General features: G+C 53.2%; 3 protein-coding genes across 3 annotated transcripts in view; all 3 read left to right on the plus strand.

Moving 5' to 3' along the window:
• The window catches only part of LOC132458302 (stAR-related lipid transfer protein 9-like), a 29,589-nt gene extending 27,736 nt beyond the window's left edge, over positions 1-1,853 (plus strand). The window contains exons 17-19 of the mRNA XM_060052884.1: positions 334-459; positions 1,037-1,116; positions 1,700-1,853. Coding sequence (XP_059908867.1) covers positions 334-358 — 25 coding nt within the window. The 3' untranslated portion in view covers positions 359-459; positions 1,037-1,116; positions 1,700-1,853. The remainder of the gene's footprint in view (positions 1-333; positions 460-1,036; positions 1,117-1,699) is intronic.
• On the plus strand, positions 396-19,551 carry LOC132457202 (stAR-related lipid transfer protein 9-like). The gene is made up of 17 exons (XM_060051278.1): positions 396-517; positions 1,065-1,116; positions 1,700-1,752; positions 2,674-2,867; positions 3,182-3,258; positions 3,306-3,685; positions 3,808-10,659; positions 11,067-11,270; positions 11,705-11,915; positions 13,184-13,330; positions 13,593-13,692; positions 14,429-14,583; positions 14,925-14,989; positions 15,400-15,602; positions 16,160-16,239; positions 16,796-16,954; positions 17,521-19,551. The coding sequence occupies exons 1-17, from the start codon at positions 396-398 to the stop codon at positions 17,635-17,637; spliced, it is 9,171 nt and encodes a 3,056-aa protein (XP_059907261.1). The 3' UTR covers positions 17,638-19,551.
• Positions 19,552-19,866: 315 nt separating this feature from the next.
• Positions 19,867-25,650, plus strand: part of sptb (spectrin, beta, erythrocytic) — a 26,981-nt gene continuing 21,197 nt past the window's right edge. The window contains 3 exon segments of the mRNA XM_060051279.1: positions 19,867-20,176; positions 23,619-23,756; positions 23,758-23,952. Of these exon segments, the coding sequence (XP_059907262.1) occupies positions 23,724-23,756; positions 23,758-23,952 (228 nt within the window). The 5' untranslated portion in view covers positions 19,867-20,176; positions 23,619-23,723.

The raw sequence follows: 25,650 nt of genomic DNA on the forward strand, positions 1-25,650 counted from the left end.
GTTAAGAGGGGTGTTAGTCTGTTATGCCTGACAGAAGCTTTAGGGTTCAGAGTTGTCGTTGACACGTCGAGATCAACTTGACTTTTACAGATTTTCCAAGATCAAATGTTGAACAAATCTAGCCGAATCAATTTCAGAACGCTTTGCTACAGCTGTTTCCGAACTGACTGCTCTGCTTGTGTGTGTTGTGTTCACCGTGTGCACGTGTGTGTGTGTGTGGTGTGTGTGTGTGTGTGTGTGTGTGTGTGTGGTTTGAATGCTGTGTGTGTATGTGTTTGTGTGTGTGTTATGTTGTGTGTGCGTGCATGTGTGTGTGTGTGTGTGTGTGTCCAGTGTTGCAGGGCGATGGCAGCTGTGAGATCGTGAACGAAGGGGGTGTGGTGACGCTCCAACCAATGGCGTGCTCCGCCTGCCTCGTCAACGACAGGGAGGTCAGCGACCCCTGCCGGTTGGCCCAGGGTAAGCCCCGCCCCCTGCGGCCCTTCCATCACCAAAATAATCTGTTTTTAGACGAAATGTGAGGCCGACCGTAAAAAAAAATTATTAATTTCCATTTTTTTCATTTTAAAAACTGAGACCCGCATAAAGGCGAAGATCCACCCCAGCCTCCACAGTTGCCCCGTTATCATGGAAACACACCTAGCAACCAAGCCTCGGATACAGGAACGCTGTGTCACTGGAGGGCACAACTTGGGATGCTAAGTTTACCATCTGTCTCTGTCTCTGTCTCTGTCTCTGTCTCTCTCTCTCTCTCTCTCTCTCTCTCTCTCTGTCTCTGTCTCTGTCTCTCTCTCTCTCTCTCTCTCTCTCTCGTCTCTCTCTCTCTCTCTCTCTCTCTCTCTCTCTCTTCCCCCCCCTCTCTCTCTCTCTCTCTCTCTCTCTCCTCTCTCTCTCTCCTCCTCTCTCTCTCTCTCTCTCTCTCTCTCTCTCTCTCTTCCCCCCCCTCTCTCTCTCTCCTCCCCCCCCCCCCTCTCTCTCTCTCTCTCTCTCTCTCTCTCTCTCTCTCTCTCTCTGCCTCTGTCTCTCTCGTTCCCAGGCGCTGTGATCACTCTGGGCACCCACAGGTTCCGCTTCAACCACCCCGCCGAGGCTGCGGTCCTCAGGGAGAGGAGAAGGGTGAGCCTGGGTCATCAGGGGGCTGGGGGGGGGGGGGGGAGATAACGAGGAGGAGGAGGATGATGATGATGAGGGTCCTGGTGGTGATGCTGATGGGGGATGTGATAATAGTTAGGATGGTTCTGATGAAGATAGTGATGAAGTGATGATGATGATTATGGGAGTTGTGGAGACGGTGATGATGAAGATGGCTAATGATTTGTGGGGAAGGCATGGTGGTGATGATGAAGAGGATGATGATGCTGATGATGCTAGAATTGTTAATGGGTGATAATGGGGGTGATGAGGAGGCTGATGGTAGGGGTAATGAAGGTTTTTGTATTCAATGACGAGTGTTAATTAGCACTTAAGATTTACCGTCTAATTTATGCATCTCTTAGCGACATGAAAGTGCTTCTCAATAAAATATCCTCTCCATTAGTGTCTTCATCTATAAATGATCAACAAATCAATTTGTTTGGGTTGTGAGTTTAGTTCTGGATTCTAATGACGGATGCATGAATAGAAGGCTAGTTTAGGGTGAGGTTTCGATAGAGGTCAATACTCCTCTGATAACGTGTTTGTATTCGGTGTCTGTGTCCAGGCCATCGGGGATGACGGCTACAGGGAACTCTGTCCCTTCACATCGGGTTCAAGGTACACACCTGGAGAAAACACACACTTCTTTTCTATTTCCTGTACACAGTACATTATTTTTAGCGTATTCTATATGTATCAGCAAATTATTTGAGGTGTGTGTGTGGTGTGTGTGTGTGTGTGTGTGTGTGTGTGTGTGTGTCTGTGTGTGTCTGTGTGTGTCAGTGTGGTTGTGTGTGTGTTGTGTGTGTGTGTGTGTGTGTGTGTGTGTGTGTGTGTGTGTGTGCGTGAGCGGGAGAGTGCATGGTTGTATATGTGTGTGCGTGCTGGTCCATGTGTTTGCATGTGTACGTGTTTGCAGTTGATTTCAACTTCCTCTGTCAGCTGTTTACCGGACAGGATGAGGCGGTTTCTAAGTAACCAGCCTAGTTACAGAACTTAACCCAAACAACAGACCCTTTGACGCCAACTTCTGCATGAACACTCACTGCGTAGTGAGGAGAGATGTGTTGTGATTCGTTGTGATTCGACATTTCAAAATTTTGTTCGTAAATATTTACTGAGTCCAAAGGCTTGAAAGGAGCTTTGTATTCATTTGTCAGCTACATCTGCATTTCTTTCTTTCTTTCTTTCTTTCTTTCTTTCTTTCTTTCTTTCTTTCTTTCTTTCTTTCTTTCTCTCCTTCTTTTTCATTTTCTCTCTTTTTCTCTTTTTTCTCTTTCTCCCTTCCTCTCTCTCATTCTCTCCCCCCTCCCGTCTCTCTCTCTCATTCTCTCTCTCTCTCTCCCTCTCTCTCGCTTTCGCTCTCTCTCTCCCCCTCTCTCTCGATGTCTCTCTCTCTCATTCTCTCCCCCCTCCCTCCCTCCCTCTCCCCCTCTCTCTCTCTCTCTCTCTCTCTCTCTCTCTCTCTCTCTCTCTCTCTCTCTCTCTCTCTCCTTTCCCTCTCCCCCCTCCCCCTCTCTCTCTCCCCCCCCCCCACAGCGCGGGAGGAGCGGACCCTCTGGGCGGGCCGGTCACCGCCCTCTCCCCCAGCGGGGGCTCCTCCGCCAGGCAGCGGGTGGAGGAGCAGCAGGGGTACGTGGAGGCCCTGAGGAAGGAGATCCAGGAGGAGCAGAGGAGGGCGGAGGGGCAGCTGGAGACGGAGCAGGCCCAGCTGACGGAGCAGCACGCCGAAGGTCACACAGACACACAACACACACGCACACTAAAGACACACGCTGCTCAGACCCAACGTGCGGTTGTTTGTTTCATATATCTGACCAACACAATCATTGATCAAACATCATTTATTGGATTTCCTATCCTGAGGATAATCATGTCAAACTATATACAGTTATCAATGATCAATTATGAACTTTGATGATATAGTATCCGTCCACGTTAACCAACGATGGACAGGAGCTTTCCCATCGACCGTGTTGTGAACGAGGAAACGAGCGGATCAATAAAGCAGTGGGTGATCAGGACGCCCTCCGCTCTCCGCCCACAGTCCAGCGGTGGATCCTCCAGGAGTCGCAGCGCCTGCAGTCCGCCGCCCCCTCCCCCAGGGTGACCCAGGAGTCCGGGGTGCAGGCGGACCTCCTGCCAGCCCCCCTCCTGGAGCGACTCTCCAGCGCCCCCCCGGGGGTCCGACGACGACGGCGGCGTCCCGTACCCCCCCCCCGCCGCCCCGGCTGCTCCGGGCGATCAAGAGGGTGGTGCAGGAGGAGCTGCTGAGGAACCACGCCCTGCGCCGCGCCGAGGGCCGCGTCCGCCGCAAGAGGCTGCACCTCCAGCTGGAGCGGATCGCCCGCAAGCGCCACCTGCTGGAGGCCAAGCGAGAGCTGCAGAGGCTGGAGCAGGCCCTGCCCTCCGGCCCGGGGAGCCCCGGAGACTCCCCGGAGCCGGGCTCCCCCCGGGGGTCTGGGGGACCGCCGTCACGCAACCCTCGCCGCCACTCCTTCTCCGGGGACATCCTGTCGCGGCTCTACCCCCAGCAAACCCCCGTCTTCAGGTGAGCAGGGCGTGGCTGGAGTTGTGGCCGATTGGGGTTGCCGTGCTCGGTAGAAACACCACGGTGTGACTGTGTTTAGATGTGATCGAACTTTCATTTGTGTTTCATTCCCCGTCCTGCAGCCGCTACCTGAAGAGGAACAGATCCACAGAGCTGACGGTGGATCCCTCCAGGAGCGGGGATTGCTTTGGCAGGGAGTGGCTTTCGGACGAGTGTCTGCCTCGAGAGAGGACCAGGAGCTGTTCCGCCGGGGCGTCATCGGGACAGAGTCAGGCAGTGAGGAGCAGAGACGGTTCCTCTGAAAACCTCAAACAAAGTGTCAGGGAGTCCCCCCCGGCCCGCAGCTACCAGGCATGCCCAGAGAGGAAACCGCTCCTCACAAACCGGAGCCTGACCTTCAAGACCAATCAGAACCCCCGAGGGAGTCTGAAGTCACCTCAAAGGACTGCCTTACAGCCTATAAGCAATGAGAAGGAAAAGGATCCATCTGTCGAAAACCCCAAAGTCCAGAAGATTGCGTGTGCGGACGTCAGGACTCAAGGAGGCAATAAAGGGCTCGGAACAATCCGGAAGGTTTTCTCTCGATCTGTAGGACCGGGTTTGAAGACAGCACTGTCCAAAGTGTTCAGAAAGCCGCCGCCAGTGGGGAATGGACGAAGGAACCCCAAACCGGTCGGCAGAACTAACAGAATTCACCAGAGGAAGATCAGCAGAGACCGGAGCCTGACAGACGCCGGCATGACGAACAGAAACCAGCACGCTCTTAAAACCACCGTCTCCTGCGAGGAGCTTGACCGAAAGACGTTCCCCGAGGATGTGAAACAACGCCGCTGGCGCAGCATGGAGGCCCTGATGAACAAGACCAGCTCCTGGGTGGAGAGGCTGGGCCTGGCCGGATGGGCGGAGGACGTAGGGGGGGAACGTGACGGAGGGTCGTCGGACTGCGACAGCCTCCTCTCCATGGACTCCCTGTCCTCAGCGTACGCCACCGCGCTGGTGGAACAACTGAGACACGAGGAGGCTCTGGGGAGCGAGAGCGACAGCGTGGACAGCCAGATGTCCAGAGACTCTTTGGCACCAGAGGGCAGCACCCTGCGCTCTGGGGTGACCAGGACAGGGGTGCCCATGCACACACGACTGACGGACTCCCCCCGTCATCTCCTTAGGCACATCAAGGTATCTAACATCGGCACTGTTCCGGGACATGCCTACGGTGGAAGTACTCAGGGAAGAGCAGCAGAGGAGACGAAATGTTGGAGACGAAATGGCTGCCTTGACACGAAAGCGAGAGTGGAAACCGGATCCGCGATGGAGGCCGCTGTTCAAAAGCCAAAGGAAGAGCCGGCTGACAGGCGGACCGCCCTCACTGGCAGCCCTCGCTCTCTGAGCAGCTGCAGTCTGAGGGAACCGGATCTTCAGCTGGTCCTAACCGACGGCTGGTCTTCCACCGAGGCGGCCGACAGTCCCGTGGTCTCCGGGGAACGTCCTGCAGCCTGCCGGAAGAATGCGCTGTACCGAGCAGGGGACGTCAACAGCAATGGTAGCAGCAGCCCAAGACTGATCAGCCTAGAACTTTCAGACGCTCAGAGCAAGTTTAGAAGCTTTAGCTCCACAGCGTCCTGCAGCTCTGAAGGAGTCCATGTCACCGTGGAGGATCAGAACCTCAAGGCTCCTGCCCAATTGTCAGGCATATATTTTCCAGACACTGAAACACCTCCAGAACCAGGGAATGTTTTAAGGTTAATAGGGGATACTGGGTTTGATGATGATGGCAGAAGACTCACAAAACACAATCAGCTATTCGAAAGTGTGCAGAAGATAACAGTAGATGTTCAAACCTATGCATGCCAAGATGTATTACCCACTGCAGAGAGAAGTGAATGTCTTTCACTTGCTAGTAATGAGATTTGCCATATTAACCTGACAAGCCGGCAGCCAATCAAATTAGATCATGCTTTAAAGGGTGTGACCCTGATGGAGATTACCGGTGCGACCAACTCCTCTGAGACGGTTGTCTGCCCCTTCGTTCATCCATCAGAGTCCTATGAACAAACACATCCTGTAGTCCATGTCCTCTCCAAGAACGGTCATGTACCGGTCAATACCCACGAAACTGAGAAGTTAAAAAGGGTGAAGCCATACGAGAATCCTGATACCAAAGAGGTCTCCATCCCAGGGGACCAATCACAGCTCGCGCCCGCACCCCCCCACTCTGAACTTGAGCCTGTTAGATCTCTTGGTAAAAGCTCCAGAAAGAGGAACAAGGAGCTCAAAGAGACGGTGGCCGGGGGCTTGAAGATCCCAAAGAGGAGCGACGAAGGGTCCCCAGAATCGTTCTGTTGCACGCAAATCGGCAGGCGGGATGTCGGTCGGTCCGATGGCTTCAGCGACAACGGTGACACAGAAGAGAAAGCCCCCGACGTGGAAGAGGACATTCCCAGCCGCGATTCGGACCGTGCTAACGTGATGGCCCGGATAGAGTCTCAGCCAACAAGCAGGCAGACACGGAACAAGGCTGACTGGAACCGGACTGACCGGAACAAGGCTGACTGGAACCGGACTGACCGGAACAAGGCGTTGCCGGATCAAGGTCCTAAAAGCAACGATACCCGCTCCTCATGGAGTATCAGAGATTCAGAAGGAATCAATGCAGACAGAAAGAAAGATAAGACGACCGGTTTGGAAAAGCCATTTGGAACGTCGGTCGGTATCGTCGACCGGAAAGGTAAACCGGATGGGAGGAAGCCGGTGCGTCACTGGGACGCCATCTGCTGCGCCATCGATCTCCGCATCGCCGAGGTGGTGAGAGGACACCTCACATCGGCCTCTCTGATGCGCCGGGATAACGCCGGGCCGAGCCGCAGGCACAGCCTGACCGCCCTGCCGCTGCACGGCTCGGCGGAGACCCCCCACTCAGCGGAGACCCCCCACTCAGAGGAGACCCCCCACTCAGAGGAGACCCCGGTCTCAGAGTGGACCCGGGCCACGGCTCGGCCCCCCCGCGGCGCTGCTGAGTCGACGGGAGGGAGAGGAACGCCGACGAGAGATGAAGGAAGGGATCGGATGAAAGCGGCGGTCGCCTCTACCGAACGCCGCTCCGTACCACAGGGTGGGGTTCAGCGGGACACGAGGTCGGACACCCAGAACGGAGAACAGGCTTCGGGGAACGAGGACCAGATACATCCGCCTGCCGAAGAGACGGCAGCGACGGAGCGTGCTCCAAACGTCACAGAGACAACGTCAGACATCCCACTGAATGGTGTTGCTTCTCTCTCCGATAAGGCAGAGACAGATCCTTCCAGCTGCGTGCTCCCGGTCCTCCTCCCGTTCCAGGATAGGATTCCCTCCCGACGTGGGCCCGGAGCGTCTCTGGAGACGTATCCGCCGTTCGCTCTGAGTGACGGAGACAGGGTAACACGGGCAGAAACATGTCATCCTACTCCTGCCCGTCTCAATATTGGCCCCAAACAATCCGTCAGACGACAGGCGTGTCCGGCCACCCCGGTCTTGAAACCCGACACCCCACCACCTCAGTGCGTCTTCCCTGACATGCTGTGTCTCGGTGACCATTCAGCCTCAGCTCTTACGGATGAAGATGTTGATTCATGCAAACCGAACTCCGAGTTAGAGACAGGTCATCCTTCCACAGATGGCCGCCATGTTTCTGTTGCCATGACGTCGCTCTATGATGGAGGAGTGCACCTGTCTGGGCCACACCGTCAAAGCAGCAGTGGCTCAGTAGACAAACCTGTCTCAGTGAAGTCACCTGGAGACATCCCTGGATATTTGGCTAATGAGAGCAGGGAACTGAAAACGGAGAGAATGCCTGGAAACTGGCACGTTACCAAAAGTGATAAGAGCCTTTCAAACAGCTCTGCTCAGACGTGCGTGGTGAATATGAATTATCACAACAACAATCATGAAATTGCAAAGTGGTTGAACGAGCGCTCCATAATTGACAACTGTCTGCAAAACAACACGACAGACATAATGGGGAGAAATACAAATATTACAGAATCCCAGGTTCCATCGGCTATCAGCAACAACGATAGTCACGCCATCGCTTCTCTGCCACGGAATCCGGCGGGGAACACGTGTGCTGTTGGAGGAGATGTTTCAAAGAGCAACGTGTCCATACATGGTTCCACCAAGCAGAGGAACCACGCCACCCAGCACAGGAAGGGGAGGCCTAAGAGATTCAGAAGGTCCAATGCCCTGGTTCACCCAGACTCCTCTTCCTCTTCGGACTCCGCAGTCCGATCCTCGTCAGACGAGGAAGATGAGCCCCCCCCCAGGGGGGCTCATCGCAGTCGGCCCGAATCCACGCAGTTAAAGTCTAGTCAGTCGAGGGTCGCTCAAACAGGAGGCGACCATAGAGCTACTTCTAGAATAAGGTCAGACGGTATTTCCCTAGTGGAGACCCTTTCTACTCAGGATCCAGGTATATACCCGGGACCAGCCAGGGAGCGTTGCCCCAAGGGCCATCTTTCAACACCTCAACCAATGAGAACCCCAAATAAGGAGAGAACCACGCCCCATGTCAAAGTGAGCCGACCCCATCGCCCCGGAGCAACGCAGGAGTCTCGGATGCATTTTGCCTCCAGTGACATCAACCCCTTCGCTCGCCAGTGGCAGGAAGACCGCTCGCGCCATCAGTGTTACAAGACCCCGGTGTTTGGCAGCGCAGTCGACCTGTCCTCCAAATCTCCACTGTTGAACAGCGCTGAGAAGCGCATGACGAGATGTTGTAGCGTCGACAACGGCTTAAACAGGCAGAACTCTCCCTTCCACTCCCACCTGAGCACCTTCGCCAACCACAAGGGTCTCTCCAGCACGCTCAGCAGCGGCGAGGACTGGCGCGGGCGAGGAAGGACCGCTCCTCACCGCGTCTCAGACGCGTCGCGTCAGCAGTCGTCTGGTCTCGACCACGGCCTCGCCAGCCTCTCGTTGAACAGCGGCTCTTCCTGTCCGAGCGCCAACAGCTCCGGACGCGTGGACGACATCATGCTGCTCTACTCTTCGGAGCGGGAGTCTGGTGTCGACGTGAGCCCAGCTCAAAGGCCCAGGAGGTTTGAGGACCACGGCACCCAGACCGAGGGTGGTGTGTCCCAGGCCCTCGGGGGCTCTCGAGGGTCCCGGTCTACGACCGCCCCGGGTCCCGACCTCGGCAGGAACCAGCGGCACCAGAGGAGCAGAACCCACGTACCGACCACTAGAACCAAAGAGGACATTAGAGACACTCCCACCTGGGCCAGCATGGAGAACATGTCCGCCCATCTCTCCCAGCTGATCCACAGCACCTCGGACCTGCTGGGAGATGTCCAGGGAATGAGGACAGGGGAACCCAGCCCAAGGAGAAAGGTCAACGTTTCGGATTTCACCGGGCCACGGCGTCAGCTTAAAGACCCCACCCGGACCAATACGTCCTTTGATATCGGGATCCAGACTGAAGCAACCTTCACGTCTTTTGTTAAAGACATCCCCCAGCGATGGTCTTCACCTCCAGAGAGGGCCAGACCCCATGAGGTCAACGTGATAGTCACAGTGATCGGTTCTGAAGTACTCAGTGTTTCCCATGGGGAGAGATGTCCCGGTGTGGTCATGGAAAAATCCAGATCGGAGGACAGGAAATGGAGTGGGTCTGACCTGAGGATAAACATGTTGGCTGCAAAAGAAAGCGTGGAGAATCATCTTCTGAATCACGCCTCACACAGCTTGACCGCTGTGGAGAAACCGACCAAAACCAAAAGTTGTCACACAGCGTCCGCTCGGGCAAGCAACTCGAAGCAAAGCACGGCAGTTACCAAAAGTCGAGGATTCTCTCAAACCGGCCACAGGTTATCCAACCCCATTCCGTCTGTGAATCCCGGGCGGTCTTCGTGCTGCGGGGAACAGACAAGGTACACGGACAGGGCCTCGTCGCCCATTGTCACCCTGGGCTCCAGCAAGAGCACCGAGTCAAACGGGAAACACTCTACACACTCCCCCGGAAAACACAATGGAAGCATGTTCGTTAGGGAACGAGATGCAATGGACCGATTATTCTGCGATGTTTCCTCAAATAAATCAGTCGAATCAACATCAGGGGAAAGCGTGAGTGGAACGAACTCGAAGGGAGCGGGGATCACTTCAACAGGCCTTCAGTCCCACGTTGATAGAAACGTTAGAAGGAAAATCATCCCAGAGGAAGAGAACAACAACGACCCCATCAGCTCCAACGGCGGCTCTGCGAAAAGCCCCCCCCCGCATCAAACTTCTACTTCCTGTGGCGGCATCACAAGACGGAGCTATCCCTCTCCTGGAGGTCGTCACGGCGACGCATGCGGTCAGGAGGACACGGATCTCCGCGACGACAGGAGTACCCGGGACGTCTCCGTCGGCCGCGGTCGCCACGGGAACGCCGCCTCCTCCTCGTCCAGCGAGGCCCCGGCCCCGGAGGACGACGCCGTTTCCACGACGCCCAGCGAGTCCAACACCGACATCCTCCTCAACGCGAGACCCGTCGCCAGCGTGTCCCCGCCTCCTCCTCCCGCACCCCCCCCCGGCCCCCCCCACCCTGGGGCTCGGCTCCCAGAGGACCTGCCCATGCACAACAAGTTCAGCCACTGGTCGGGCGTCGGCGACGGCCCCACGTCCGCCTGTCGCCCGGACAGACGGACCACTCCCCCGACGGACGCCCAGCAGCAGGGGGGCGTGGCCGCCGGCCGCCGGGAGGAGTGGGAGGAGCCGGCGGAGGCGGGGCCGAGGGGGGGGGCGGCGAGGGAGGTGGAGAGGCTGCGGCGGGAGAGGGAGCGCGTCATGGCCTGGGTGCGGGCGGAGGCCGGTCCCCCCCAGCTGACGGTGGAGCTGGCGGAGGCCAGGCTGCACCACGGCCTCGGGGAGACGGACGCCCTGCTGAGGCTGCTGTCGCCCGCGGCCTGGGAGGAGCCGGAGCCAGCGGGGGCCACGCCCACCGGACAGCAGCGCTACCACAGGTGAGGCGGCGTCCGTACGGCTTCACTTGGACACCTGTTTGAATATCTGGAACAGATGAATGTGTTGTTAGGTGTTCATGTTATCTCAAACATGAATGATGAAAATATCAAACTCATTCTCAATGGTTTATGAGCATCTATTTAATCTACGTGAATTATATTATTTGCACAAAGATCACCTTTATTAAACTGGAAATTCAGGTGTTACATCAGAAAAAGAAGTGCAATTCAAGGCGGATTTACTTTAATATTCCTGAAAATTGCCACTGATCTTTTGATCGATAGATCGAATCGACTTCAAGTCAACATATATTTCTAGCGGCCAAATCATCCTAAACATCCTATCAATTCTTCTCAAGTCTCATCCACGTCGATGTGTATGTTCTCCCTTCCCTGTTCCCTCCCAGACACCGACGCAGCGTGGACGGGCTGAGGCAGGAGAGAGAGGCCAGGCTCCAGGAGAGAGAGGCCAGGCTCCAGAGCTACCGGAGGGCCCACAGCCTGAGTCCCAGCAGGGATGGCTCCCAGGGGGGCGGGGCCTGCTCCCAGGGGGGCGGGCCTATCGCTCATCAAGCACAGCCACTCTGCCCGGAGGTGTCAGACAGCACCAGGTAAGACCATATGGCACACAGCATGCTTATTGGTCGGTTTTCACGAGTCTGTTCTCAAGACTAACACAGTTTAGGATATAAGAAATGCAGTTGTTTAATTTTACATTTTAAATAAAAGGTATTACTTGGGAATTGGATTCGATTTGGGTAGCTTACAGTTAGATGAATATTCTATATTATTCTATATTAATTTATATTGATGATCAAATTAAAGAAAGTAAGTATTAAGTATTGTGAATCAAAAAATTTAAGTATATGAAGTTTCTATAGGTCATTAACATAGATTAAAACTATCTAAAGGTCAGTAATATTAAATTACATTAAAAGTGTCTAAAGGTCATTAATACCAGCATACATTGAAACCTTCTTTAGGCCAGTATCATCAACACACTGAAGCGCTGTCCCCCTTCCCCGCCCCCCCCCCCCCCCCTCAGAGCCCCGGTGCCTCCGCCCGGTGAGGGCCGCTACTCCTCGGAGATCCAGCACCTCCTCCGGGACTACGGCCGGGCCCGGGAGGAGGCGCGCGGCGAGCTCTCGCGGGCCCGGCTGCGGCTTCGCCAGCGCACGGAGCTGGAGAGGAGGCGGCCCCGGCTCCAGGGCGCGGCCGCCGGCCCCGAGGTGCGTCTGACGGCCGCCGGCACCGAGGTGCGTCTGACGGCCGCCGGCGTCTCGTTAGCCGGTATTGATTGCTCGGTCGGTGCAGGTGTGCTCATTAGCGGAGTCCTAATTGGGATGCCCGGCCGGCTTCCGTCCCCTAATTGCGTGTCATAACAGAGCACTGATTTCCCCAAATTATAGGGAGGCAGTTTTTCCGAAGTAAACTTTTTTAATGTGTTTCTTCAATTTGCCTCAACATTGTTTTAGTATTTTTGTGCTGAAGTAAAAACAATTATACTTGTTTATTCCCTCTTTATTTGATTGGGTTTATTCAAATTTCAATGCGTGAAATGAAAGACATTAGACACACTCATTTTACTAGACGATGTGAATATTACAACAATATACAGTAGCGGCCTGGTGTTGCTCAACTAGTCGCACCGTTAACACCACCTAGGGTCAGGGGTACGAATCCCGCTGGGGCTGCGAATGGGATTCTAAGAGAAGAATGGTATTCTAAGATGTCTGCTGAATGGCAAATGTGTTCGGTTTGGAGATCCACTGTGTGCATGTGTGAGTGCACTGTAATACCTGTGTACTACTGTATTGTGAGTCCCTGTAGCTGTACCATATGTGTACTACTGTATTGTGAGTCCCTGTAGCTGTACCATATGTGTACTACTGTATTGTGAGTCCCTGTAGCTGTACCATATGTGTACTACTGTATTGTGAGTCCCTGTAGCTGTACCATATGTGTACTACTGTATTGTGAGTCCCTGTAGCTGTACCATATGTGTACTACTGTATTGTGAGTCCCTGTAGCTGTACCATATGTGTACTGCTGTATTGTGAGTCCCTGTAGCTGTACCATATGTGTACTGCTGTATTGTGAGTCCCTGTAGCTGTACTATATGTGTACTACTGTATTGTGAGTCCCTGTAGCTGTACCATATGTGTACTGCTGTATTGTGAGTCCCTGTTGCAGTACTACCTGTGTACTGCTGTATTGTGAGTCCCTGTTGCAGTACTACCTGTGTGCTGCTGTATTGTGAGTCCCTGTTGCAGTACTACCTGTGTACTGCTGTATTGTGAGTCCCTGTTGCAGTACTACCTGTGTACTGCTGTATTGTGAGTCCATGTTGCAGTACTACCTGTGTACTGCTGTATTGTGAGTCCCTGTTGCAGTACTACCTGTGTACTGCTGCATTGTGAGTCCCTGTTGCAGTACTACCTGTGTGCTGCTGTATTGTGAGTCCCTGTTGCAGTACTACCTGTGTACTGCTGCATTGTGAGTCCCTGTTGGGTGTCGTCTGCAGGACGAGGCCCGGTTGTGTCCCGGGACCAGCAGCAGTACCCTGTGCACCGGCTCCAGCCTCAGCCTGTCCTCGGGGCACACCTCAGGCTACGTCAGCGGACACACGACCCTGCTGCAGGACCCCAACAGACTGCACCCCCCCCCACAGGTCAGACTGCCCCCCCTCCCCCCCACACAGGTCAGACTGCCCCCCCACCCCCTTACAGGTCAGGGCTGTGAATACGTCCACGTTAAACCTGATGTTCAGCCTTCTGTATCTTATAAAGGTTTGGGAGTCATCACTGAGGACGGGTTTGAACTTGGCTGCAGTATAAAGTACCGTCTGTACAACGTACCCGGCGATTAGTGGACCGGTTAAGTTAGATCCCCCTTTTGTGATCATTGTTGCGTTTGGTTGTGTTGCTTTACAGGAGCCAGGGGTCCTTGACGAGGGGTCGAAGGTCAGGGGTCATCCTCCTCTGTGTGTCTCTCAGGGTTCACGGAGCCAACGATGCTGGCTGTCTACTCAGGGTAGGAAGCTCACTGAAGTGATTTATTCATGTGTGGATGTAGAAATGCAACAATCCCGAAGAATTATATTTTAATTGTGGTATTTTTTGGCATGCTTGTGAATAATAAAGGCTGATTTAATATCAGCCTCTCTAATACAGCTCGAACCATTGACATCGTTCTCCGTGTGAAGTTCTGCCCTGGGCTAGCTCACCATTTAGCGATGCTTTCACCCAGAGAGACATCATTGGACTCATTAAAGAGGAGGCCTCGCTTAAAGAGCAGCTCTAATGAGAGCCAGCGTCGACGTTGGTTGTAATCTTCGTTAACATGTCCCCAGGCTGTGTTTATGTTCACACACAAGTCCGTTCAACTGTGAATTAAGCTGTCAACGGCTTCAGCTTTGAAACCATTGTATGCGCAATATATAAATCGGGAAGCTCAGAAAAACGGATTCGGAAATCCCTGATCTCCTGCGTGGGTCGTTCCGCACGCGTCGGGGATGGACCCCACTACCTCGGTCTGACCGCCCTGTGTGTCTCCTGCGTGGGTCGTTCCGCACGCGGCGGGGATGGACCCCACTACCTCGGTCTGACCGCCCTGTGTGTCTCCTGCGTGGGTCGTTCCGCACGCGTCGGGGATGGACCCCACTACCTCGGTCTGACCGCCCTGTTTGTCTCCTGCGTGGGTCGTTCCGCACGCGTCGGGGATGGACCCCACTACCTCGGTCTGACCGCCCTGTGTGTCTCGGTACCAGAATCTCCGGGGTCCGGGTTCAAACCCCTCCTCACCTCCTCGCCCTCCACCGCCGGCCAATCCCGCCAGCGATCCAGCTCCTTTGGCTCCGCCTCCTCCATCTCGGCAGCCTATGAGGACGTGGCGTCCGGTCTGCTGAGCCACGCCCTCCTGGAGGTAGAACGGTTTCCCCTCCCCGCCTTCTAGCTAATTCCTGTCCTTTATTGACCGTCGACCGGCTGTCAATCAATCAGATCCCAGAATGACATATTGAACAAAGCGATTAAAATAAGAAACATATTCAATCTGATCTAAATCTCAAAGATTACAATAAGCAAACATCAAACAAAGAAATTATTCCCAATATGTTGTTGAGATTACACTTCTCATCGCACTTAATCTTCATTTTATCAAATTATCTCATTGCCCTATATTATATCAATTAACTATATGTGGAGTATATAAGGCTGTGATTGGCTGTTTTTATAATGATAACCAGGAAGCTCCCCTCTCTGCAGATCCGATTGGCTGCTGCAGCGGACACGGCCAATCTGCTTGTGGGGAAGGCGTCGGCTGGCTGGAGGTGGGCGTATCCAAATGACACCACACGATAATCATCTATGATGCCTTCTATTGAGACCCATAAACTATGAGGAGCTTCATTCATAATGACGGTGCTCACACTATGGTTATATTATTTGGGGCGAATCGTTCATCATCTCACAATTCGATTCGATTTGTATTCTTTGGCTCCTGATTCGATTGAAAATGGATTTTCGAATAATCAATTCCCGATTCAAAATCGATTTTCATTTCAGGGTCTTCGCCTTACAGTTATATTTGTATGTCGTTACAATTTAAGTTTTATTAATTCATTACTTCTGTATAGTTTGTTTGTTTCCATTTGACCTGAGCGTGCTCTACAGATCTATGTTTTCATGTTGTACCCGACAAAAACCAAACCCTGAACCTCAGAATGTGTTTCCCCCGTAGACACCAGGGGGAAGAGCGAGGGGTCCAGGCCTACTACCGGCCCTCCTCCAGCCCTACGGTCCACGGGTTCCTGGGGGCGGGAGAGCTGAACGGGCCCCTAGCCGACCTCTGGGACCTGCTCCGGCAGCCCGCCCACATCCACCTCTATAACCCCGCGGTGCGCTCCGCCTGGACGCGGCCACTAGATGGCAGCACACAGCTGGGTGAGCACAACGGAAACACCACCGAATCACACGGCCCGATTAGAAGGGATCCGAGTTGGATTGTTTTTGTAGGGATTTTCGCCAAGCTTGAGATGAAAAGATTCAATCAGTAAGAAGTAAACTAATTGCAGGACATTTATTTTTTAACAGTTTTTGGTGTTTGAACGATGTAATTAGTTAATCAAGAACATTTGTATTTCATTTTTTGGAACATTAATTCATTTCATTTGGGTTTTCACATTCTTTGATTTTTTGATGTCGAAGACTAACCTACCTGCTGCTGTGACTAAGTGAATTATTCTCTCTCTCTCTCTCTCGCTCTCGCTCTCTCGCTCTCTCGCTCTCGCTCTCGCTCTCTCGCTCTCTCGCTCTCTCTCTCTCTCTCTCTCTCGCTCTCTCTCTCTCTCTCTCTCTCTCTGTCTCTCTCTCTCTCTCTCTCTCTCTCTCTCTCTCTCTCTCTGTCTCTGTCTCTCTCTCTCTCTCTCTCTCTCTCTCTCGCTCTCGCTCTCGCTCTCGCTCTCTCTCTCGCTCTCGCTCTCGCTCTCTCTCTCTTATAGTTTATCTGCTCACAAATGCGTCGGTCTGCCATCTCAGCCAGCCCAGAGACTTCTGCTGCATCAGCGCCACGTCCAAACAGGTGCCCCCTCACTCTACACACGCTCACACGCACACAAATACACAAACACACACACACACTCAGACACAGTAGCGCGTCTGCGCAGACACACACATCACATGAAACAATGTTTTGTTTTGTGCTGGTTTAGAAATTGTTTATATAGCTGACCTTTGTGCAATAGGAGATGATAGGAGAGGAGAGATAGGAGAGAGAGGAGACATGGGGAGGGGAGAGGAGAGAGGAGAGGAGGGAGAGGAGAGAGGAGACATGGGAAGGGGAGAGGAGAGGAGTGCAGAAAATGGAAGGAGAGGAGAGGAGACATTGGGAGAGGGGAGGAGAGAGAGAAGGAGGGGAGAGGAGGAGATGCGAAGCGAGGAGGGGAGAGGCGGAGAGGCGAAGCGAGAAGGGGAGAGGAGGAGAGGCGAAGCGAGAAGGGGAGAGGAGAAAAACAGTGCGAAGGAGCTCGAAGGAGTGCAGACAGGGAGCAGAGAAGGAGACGGGGAAGAACAGCTCCAGAAAGTAACATAATAAACCAAAGATTGAAAGGTCATCCCCCAGTGCTGTGTGCGTGCAGGGGGGTGTTCAGGTGCTGGCTCTGCAGTCGGTGTTGGAGGAGTCCCTCCCCCGGCCGCGCACGGACGCCGTGCGCGGCGAGATGATGCCCAGCGCCTGGCTCCTTGAGCCAATCACACGCGGCGGGCGTGAGGTCGTCAGGGTGGTGTACCTGCTCCAGGTGGGACAGGAGGGTGGGGGGAAAGGCTGCTTCCAGTCGGTTTCTCTTCTCCCTGGCTCCTCTCTTCTCCTCTGTTGCATATATTCTCCCCATGCTCTCTCCCCTCCTCTCCTCTCTCCCTCTCCCCTCCTCATTTGCCCTGTCCCTATGTTCCTCCCCTCTTCCCACTCCCCTTTGCCTCCTCTCCTCCTCCCTTTCTCTGCTCTCCTTTCCTCTCATCTCTCCCTTCTCCTCCTCCCTCTCTCTCTCTCCTCCCCCAGAGAGAGAGAGGGGAGAGACGGTGTATGATAGACAGCTATGATGACAATCCTGTATAATCAGGAGACCAAATCCTTGGTCGCCAAACCCCTGACCCTCCCCCCCTCTTCTCCCCCCTTCTCCCCCCTTCTCCCCTCTCCTCCCTCTCCCCTCTCCTCCCCCCCCTCTTCTCCCCCCTTCTCCCCTCTCCTCCCTCTCCCCCCCTTCTCCCCTCTCCTCCCCCCTCTCCCCCCCCCTCTTCTCCCCTCTCCTCCCTCTCCCCTCTCCCCCCCTTCTCCCCTCTCCTCCCCCCTCTCCCCCCTCTCCAGGTGGACCTGGGGTCTCCGTCCCTCCCTCCCAGACTGCTAGGCTCCGTGGCCCACAGACACGCGGCCGTCATCGCTGAGCTGGGCTCCCTCCTCTGGGCCGACCCAACGGACCAATGAGGGCGCGAGTGGCACTGAGCCCTCCTCCGGGCCGACCCAACGGACCAATGAGAGTGCGAGTGGCACTGAGCCCTCCTCCGGGCCGACCCAACGGACCAATGAGGGCGCGAGTGGCACTGAGCCCTCCTCTGGGCCGACCCAACGGACCAATGAGAGTGCGAGTGGCACTGAGCCCTACTCCGGGCCGACCCAACAGACCAATGAGAGCGCGAGTGGCACTCAGCCCTACTCCGGGCCGACCCAACGGACCAATAAGAGCGCGAGTGGCAGTGAGCCCTCCTCCGGGCTAACCCGCCGTCCAATGAGAGCGTGAGTTGCAGTGAGCCCTCCTCCGGGCTAACCCAACGTCCAATGAGAGCGCGAGTTGCAGTGAGCCCTTCTCCGGGCTAACCCGCCGTCCAATGAGAGCGCGAGTTGCAGTGAGCCCTCCTCCGGGCTAACCCGCCGTCCAATGAGAGCGCGAGTTGCAGTGACATTTGACGCCAGACCTGTCCTTCGCTTATTTTTCCAATTTGCACCAAGACCTTATTGCCTTGACCTTATTTTCATGATTAGTATTATTGAGCATTACTTTTATCCAGAGCACTGATCTATTGTTTTATACTGATACCCATGCAGCTTCCTTTTGTACAATGGTATTCTTTCGACACAATCTTCACTCATGATGTTTTTTTTGGTTGCGCTTGCGACAATGTATTATTTTGAACGCTTGTTACAATCAATGACACAATCACGCCAAAGACTGTCGTGGTTTTCGACCCACTGTATGACGACTTAGGTTAAGGTTTCCAGCGGGTTTAGCCACTCCGCGTAGCTAATGTTGCGCTAACTATTAGACTACTCTAGGGAAAGACCGTCTAGACGGCATGTTAAACGTATAAATGCCTCACCTATCACCAACAAAGCCTGGAGAGAAGCAGGTGGGATTGCGTAGCTCAACGGCTAGCGTTTGCTAGCAAATTCTCCCTTTCTGTCTTGTGTCTCGCAAAAGAAATGCAGAACAGCATGAAAAGCTATTGACGTGAAGACTGATGCTCTTAATGAGTAGCTTTAATATAAACATGTTTCAGCTAAACATGGTTATCTGTAGTTTGAGGAGGGAGTATAACACAGGCGTCAGGATCTAGCGCAGCCCTATGCACCGAGGATATTGTCTTTTTTTAAAGAAGCAAGAAAAATATTTTTATATCACAGTAGTAGCCTACCCCCAAATCTTTGTCTGAGGAGTTAAAGGGATTATTTTATTTGGATTTTTGGAAGTTTATATTTATTGATTTTTTTATTATTGTGTATTGTTTTGTTGTGTTGAGTTATCAAAATTTTACTCATTTCATTGATACCACCAAAAAATAGATGCCTTTCTAAGCTATCGGGACGTTGGTCAACAGTTGAAGCTATGCAGACGCAGTCAGAGCTAGCCCGACGGCTAGCTGGCTGCTAGCCCGACGGCTAGCTGGCTGCTAGCTCGACGGCTAGCTGGCGGATCCGAACCACGTCTGCATAGTTTCAACCTCAACGGCCTGAGCTAACAGTATCCATTCGGCCAGGCTGAGAGCACCCAGACACTAAATCAACAACACACAGTCTGGCTGACGTCAGGCCCTTGTTTGGGGCGGCCGTGAGACGCGTTTCTCTGGGAATCCACGAAGAAGAAAGAATATTTTTTTAAGTTCGGATCCCCACGGGAAAGAATGAAGGAACCCACTTTTTATATTAAAGTGTAATTTTATTATTTGTCTTTATTTTTTATATGCTTATATCAGTCAAAAAACCTTGTTATTTATGATTGAGATTTTGTTGATCCTAATCCATTTTTCTATCCGTTTTTTTTACTGTCAACCCTCCATGTTGTTATTGCTATGCAATTTTAGCATGTGCTATTTTTATAAATAAAATTGACATGATTGAAAGTGAGTTATTGCTTTTTACTTCAAGGGAAACAGTAGCCTTCCAACACTTCTAAATAACTTGCTAATCTAAGGAAACCAATAGTGAGACAAAATCGATTCAACTCAAACTTAAAGCGAGCCCAGCTCCTAAACCTTTTTTACCTAACTCTAAGTCAGGTGGTTCTTGGCCCGTTTGAACGAGTTTATGTGAATGGGGAAGAAGTCGTTGTATCGACGTCGTGGCATTTGAGGGGAGGAGGGGGGGGGGGGGGGGGGGGGGGGTTGTGGTGCGTGTGTGATTAGAGCTGAAGCCTGGGGAGGGTGTGTACGGGGGGACGAGGGGGGGGAACCTAGAACTCTGTGCCATTTCGAGTCACCCGCTCATGTGAGGAATGTCCGTCCGCGGCGCGCACAGATCATGTACTCCGCGCTTTATTTTTAACGCGCAGGGTGGGTCACACGCTTTGGGAATGACCGTAGTATGCGCGGCTCCGACAGCCCCCCGTCCCAGGACCCCTTTCCAGGACCCTCTCCTCCGCGACTCTGACCGGGAACATTGTGCTTCAATGGGATTGTATTTTAATTGGTTTATTGGCATGGAGAAGATTTAACGTAAACGCTTTCGACCCACAGACAGCATCCAGAGCCGAGTGAGTAAATAAAGCCTCCGCTAATGATCCTTGTTCCACAAACAAAAGCATTTGTCCGTGGCCACATTTTTTTTTAACACTGAGAGCCATTAGATTCCGTGTTTGGAGTTTGGTCGGAGTTGTTTGTAAGTTAAGAAAATTCCTTCAAACCACCTGTCAGACTGAAGGCCTAGAAGACGAGCGCTCGATGTTCATTCTCTATTTCACTTGATGATCGATGATCGCTGTGGGTGGTTCATTCGTCGAATACGTTTTTGTTTGGGAACATTGTTCATGAGTTATTCCACACCAATTCCATTTAGGCGCCGCTCGACCCGTTAGAATGTTAACGAACGCGCAGCTACGCAACCCTCTGGCTGCGCATGCGCGCACAAAGCGCAACTTTGTGCGCTCCCCTATCTTGAATGTGCGATCGGTTTGGTGACAAAGACCTAGCAACTCTTCCGCAGCGTTTGATGCAAACAATTTCAGAGCAAGTTGAACTGAACTCCTCCAAATGGTGCACTGTGCGTGTTTGGAGTTTGGCGCTTGACGCTCCGAGGCATTTGTTGTAAACTGTCGGCAAAAAATAGTTCAGCATCGATTCCGTATTGCCTCCCATAATGTAGGTTGCTCCTCATATCTCCCCATCCAAAACAAAGGTTAAGCGTTGCTGTATTTTGACAACAGGTATTTAATACACATTTGCTTCATGTATTGATTCCTCAAAAACGCCTTCAGTGTAAAACAAACAACACATTTTCACATTAAAGCCGCGTGTTCAGGTAGAGTTTTTATCTCCCTTTTCAGGCGATTAATATGCATATCGATTGGTGAGTTTGGGATATCGGCAGCTTCGCGTACAAGTGGAGTCTATATGGGTTTTTCGGACCTAAGGCAGTTACCCAATAGAGCGTCTCGCTCCCCCCCCCCCCCCCCCCCCCCCCATCTCATCCCATTTGTAGGCTATTGATCTCCGTCCCCGATAGTGTTTATATCTACGATTTGTTCTAGTGGCTGGACAGCACAGTTGTTTCATCTACAATTACAAACACACACACACACACACACACACACACACACACACACACACACACACACACACACACACACACACACACACACACACACACACACAACACACACACACACACACACACACACACACTGCGTGTCATACACACGGTATTTTGGGTCAACCACATATTGACCACACCTCTCTCTAATTTCATCCTCTGCGTTTGGCCTCACGCTCAGAATAATGTGGCGCCCTCCCAAGCATCCACCAGCACGTGGGATGCCCGTTGTTTACAATGGTTGTTTAAATTTTTGATTGGCAGGCTCTTATATCTAAAGATGTCCCCTTCCAAATAAGTTCACGTATTCACTTCAAGTAGGCCTATTTGGTTTTTAATTCAAATTATTTTACAAACTAAATACTTATTTCAAAGAAACGAAGGACCGAGATAGAGGAACATATTTTTGTGAAGGCAGCCATTAAAGGTGACCCTTCCAGTTGGTTTGACCTGGACTCATACCCTCCGGTAGCCGCATGGAGGTCAGTCCTTATAAGCCTGCTAGATTCCTATCATGGCTGCCCTTCAAAGACTTTATCAGTGACTTTGCTTCTCCCTCCACGTTGAGTCTCCCCAGAATCATTCAGTCCCTTTTTAAACTGGGCATTGTGATAAGGGTGTGTGTGTGGGGGGGGGGGGGAGCCCCCCCCGACGGGGTAAGGCAGCTGAAGTGTTGCTTCACACATGCCCCGATTTGGCGTGTCCCTGGAATGGCACGACAACAATACTCTGCTGTGCATCAGAGGACCGCCATCTGCCGCTGATCCCATTCATCTACTTTTAATGACCTTAAAAAACCTTAACAATGATAAATACCTAAAATCTCATCATGGCATTTCACAATGCGAATTGATCGGTACACTTCCTACACGCGGCGCGGTGAAAGCGGCGCTTAACGTATGTATTCTACACGGTGGCCGATAGAGGTGCGATCCGTCGACGATCGGGGGGTTTCTGTGCGGGCTGGCGTCCCGACTCCCGGGCCTGAGTACGAAGTGATAAGGACCGCTCATAAAGCGTGGGTGGAGCGTCCCTACACGCTGATAACACGCACTCTGTGGAGCACTGATAGCCCACTGAGGAGGAGGAAGAGGAGGAGACGGGGGGGGGGGACCTGAAGGCTGTCACATGCTCAACTGTCAACAGGCTGGCCTCTGCCCCACATCCGCGTGGCAAGGCATCAGTGGTGCATTGAAGCAGAGGATGGGCTACCGCAAAATTGTATTGAATCAATAAGAATGATCAATTCAATATAATATGCAAGATTAGCTGAGTTGGTCTGTTTCTTGTCTTTTTTTTGTATAGTATAGATATAATATAGAGTAGAAGTGACGAGACAGAAGGTCAGTATCACTCAATGAATCCTTAATTTCTCCCCCTGCACTTTGCAAGTCCACCAGAGGGGGCGCTGACGGCCCCGCCGTGGTCCTGTGTACTACATGCGGTGATCTCTGTCACGTCCCACGTCTAACTGACGCCGCCACAGGACAGTGACACGCCCGCACAACGCACGCACAACGCGCACACACAGGGGCTTTCTCTGGTTTGAAACCTCGCGAGTTAGAAGAAGGGAGGGTGGGGGGAGGAGTTAGTGGCGCTTCCGTCATGTTCCGTGTAGCGAGGGGGGGCTACCCCCCCTCCCGCGCACGGCCGCGTGATAACAGCGGTGTGTTGAGGCTAGATAGAGCTATCTCACTGGCTAACGTAAGCCCGCCATTACGCACGGACAAACACTCACATGACCAGGGGCCTGACAAAATGGAGCCTCGACGAATACCAACCGACGAATGAGGCCCCTTTACCGGCCTCGACGTGTTTATCTGATTCATTCATTTTAGAAATCTGACCGCGTTTTATCCGTCGGTCGGGTAGCAACAGGGTTATCTGGAAGGCGGGGGCGATCTGTACTGGGACAAACACAGAGTTAATCTCCCTGTGCTGTCGTTGTCATACGGTGATGCTCCCGCCGCGTCCCGTCCTTGTCTGAAGGTCGACAGCAGGAGGAGAACCGAAGCCAACAAAGCCGATCGCTAAAGCTGCTCCTTTGTTTGATTCTCCTCCCACTGCGAGGGAAGGGAGGCAGCTCTGTAAATCACGTTTCATTCTATGATTATGAAGGAGCCGTATATATCTGCCGCCGATGTTGAAGGCCAATATCGACCAAGATGCGTATTATCGCTGACGACGGATACAAATAAAGTTAGAAGTGTCTGAGTTTATACGCAAGAACCTCAGCTGTTTTATGAAGTTGTCATGAGATTCCAAAAGTATTGTGATTGGCTGATAGTAGCTTACCTTACGGATATTCTCATCGACGTCAAAGACATTCCATCGTCCCAGGTCAACACCTCCCTAACATCTGTGTGTTCTGTTCTCTGCTCCATCAGCTCCCTCCTCCCACCCCATCCTTGGACCTCCAACTCCTCTGTGACCCCCCCCCCCTCCCCCCCCACCACCCCTTCACACCGGCCACGCCCCCGCCGGCCGCCGCCATGATGGCGTCCATCACGGACTTCGACAGCGCGGGAGATCACCCAGCAGTACAGCCGCGTCAACACCCGCTTCGAGATCACCGACGAGGACCTCGACCACGACAACACCTCGGCACGGCTCTTCGAGCGCTCGCGCATCAAAGCCCTCGCAGGTAAGGCCGCGGGCTGGCTAGCTACGGTGTCCTCCGCACGAAACACACACACACACACGCACGCACGTACGCACACACTAACACACACACCCACACACTAACACAGACACACAAGCACAAACAAACACAAGTAGGTGGGCTCGCTACCGCACACACACAGACACACACACACGCACACGTGCACGCGCACACACACACACACACACACACACACACACACACACACACACCACACACACACACACACACACACACCCACACACACACACACACGCGCGTGGCGTGGAGCGACCAGGGGTTCAAACCCGTCTGGCTGCCCTCGTGTCTCTCGGCCTCCTGGAGCCACGTACCGACCCCCTCCTGCTCCGGCGGGACTCCATGTATCTGAAACATCTTATTATGGGATGTACTGCGACGGAAGGCGTCGTCAGAGGGGGGGGGGGGGGGGGTCTGCCTGGTTGGGGGCAGTGAACCTCAACGCAGCAGGACTGCGTGTGTTGGTGGAGGGCGAGGGGGCGTGGATCTCCCTCAGGGTGTGAGCGCGCCGTGCGTCCCCTCACCCAGTAGGGAGGGCCGGGGCTCAGTGGAGCGGTGGGCGGGGCCGTGGAGACCAGTGCGTGGAGACCAGTGCGTGGTTCCCCTCGCGGCCCTCGGCGAGGTATGGGGGCGCAGACTGACCCTCCGGGGTTCAAGGGAACAGGAGAAATGGGACTTCGCTCTCGTGACACAAAGTCAACAACGTTCTTCGCTCATTGGTCGAGGACCTCGGTTCATCTTCATGTTTTTCTTTACCAGGTTTACCAAGCAATTGTATTTCATTAAGAAGTAATTAAGGATATCATGAAAGAGTTTTGGTCATCGACAGGAGCCGGTTTGTGTCCCTCCCAAATATGTTTTTCCTCGGCGGGTTGCAAAAAGGGCAATAAAAGTCTGAGCAAGACGGCAAAATCGACTCAAATGTTGTGTAGCGCAACAGGTGAGGTGGTGGGACGTCTGTGGGTCAGAGCGGGCTGATGGGGGGCTGATGGGGGGCTGATGGGGGGGCTGATGGGGGGCTGATGGGGCGCTCTGGAGGGGGTTCTGGGGTGCCCTTGACCCCGGCTGGGGGTGGGGGGACTGGAGGGATGGGGGAGGGTTGGACATGTAATTACATCGCTGCTGCTGTCAAAGCTTAGCTGTACCTTCATAGTGATGGCCTTTGATCTGAGCGTGTGTGTGTGGACAGGTTGTGTGTGTGTGTGTGTGCGTGCGTGCGTGCGTGCGTGCGTGCAGTGCGTGCGTGCGGTGTGTGTGTGTGTGTGGATAGGTTGTGTGTGTGTGTGTGTGTGTGTGTGTGTGTGTGTGTGTGTGTGTGTGTGTGTGTGGATAGGTTGTGTGTGTGTGTGTGTGGAAAGGTTTTGTGTGCGTGTGCATGTGGACAGGTTTGTGTACACGTTTGTGTGTGCGTGCGTGTGTGTGTGTGTGTGTGGATAGGTTGTGTGTGTGTGTGTGTGTGTGTGTGTGTGTGTGTGTGTGTGTGTGTGTGTGTGTGTGTGTGTGTGTGGACTGTGTGTGTATGTGTGTGTGGATAGGTTGTGTGTGTGTGTGTGTGTGTGTGTGTGTGTGTGTGGAAAGGTTTGTGTGCGTGTGCATGTGGACAGGTTTGTGTACACGTTTGTGTGTGTGTGTGTTTGCGTGTTAGTGTGTGTGTGTGTTTGTGGAAAGTGTGTTTGTGTTGAGGGTTCATGCGTGTGCATGTATCAACAGCCACCAGGCAGCTGAGTCCTGTAACCTCT

The sequence above is a fragment of the Gadus macrocephalus genome, chromosome 5, assembly GCF_031168955.1.
Source record: "Gadus macrocephalus chromosome 5, ASM3116895v1".
Taxonomy (NCBI): domain Eukaryota; kingdom Metazoa; phylum Chordata; class Actinopteri; order Gadiformes; family Gadidae; genus Gadus; species Gadus macrocephalus.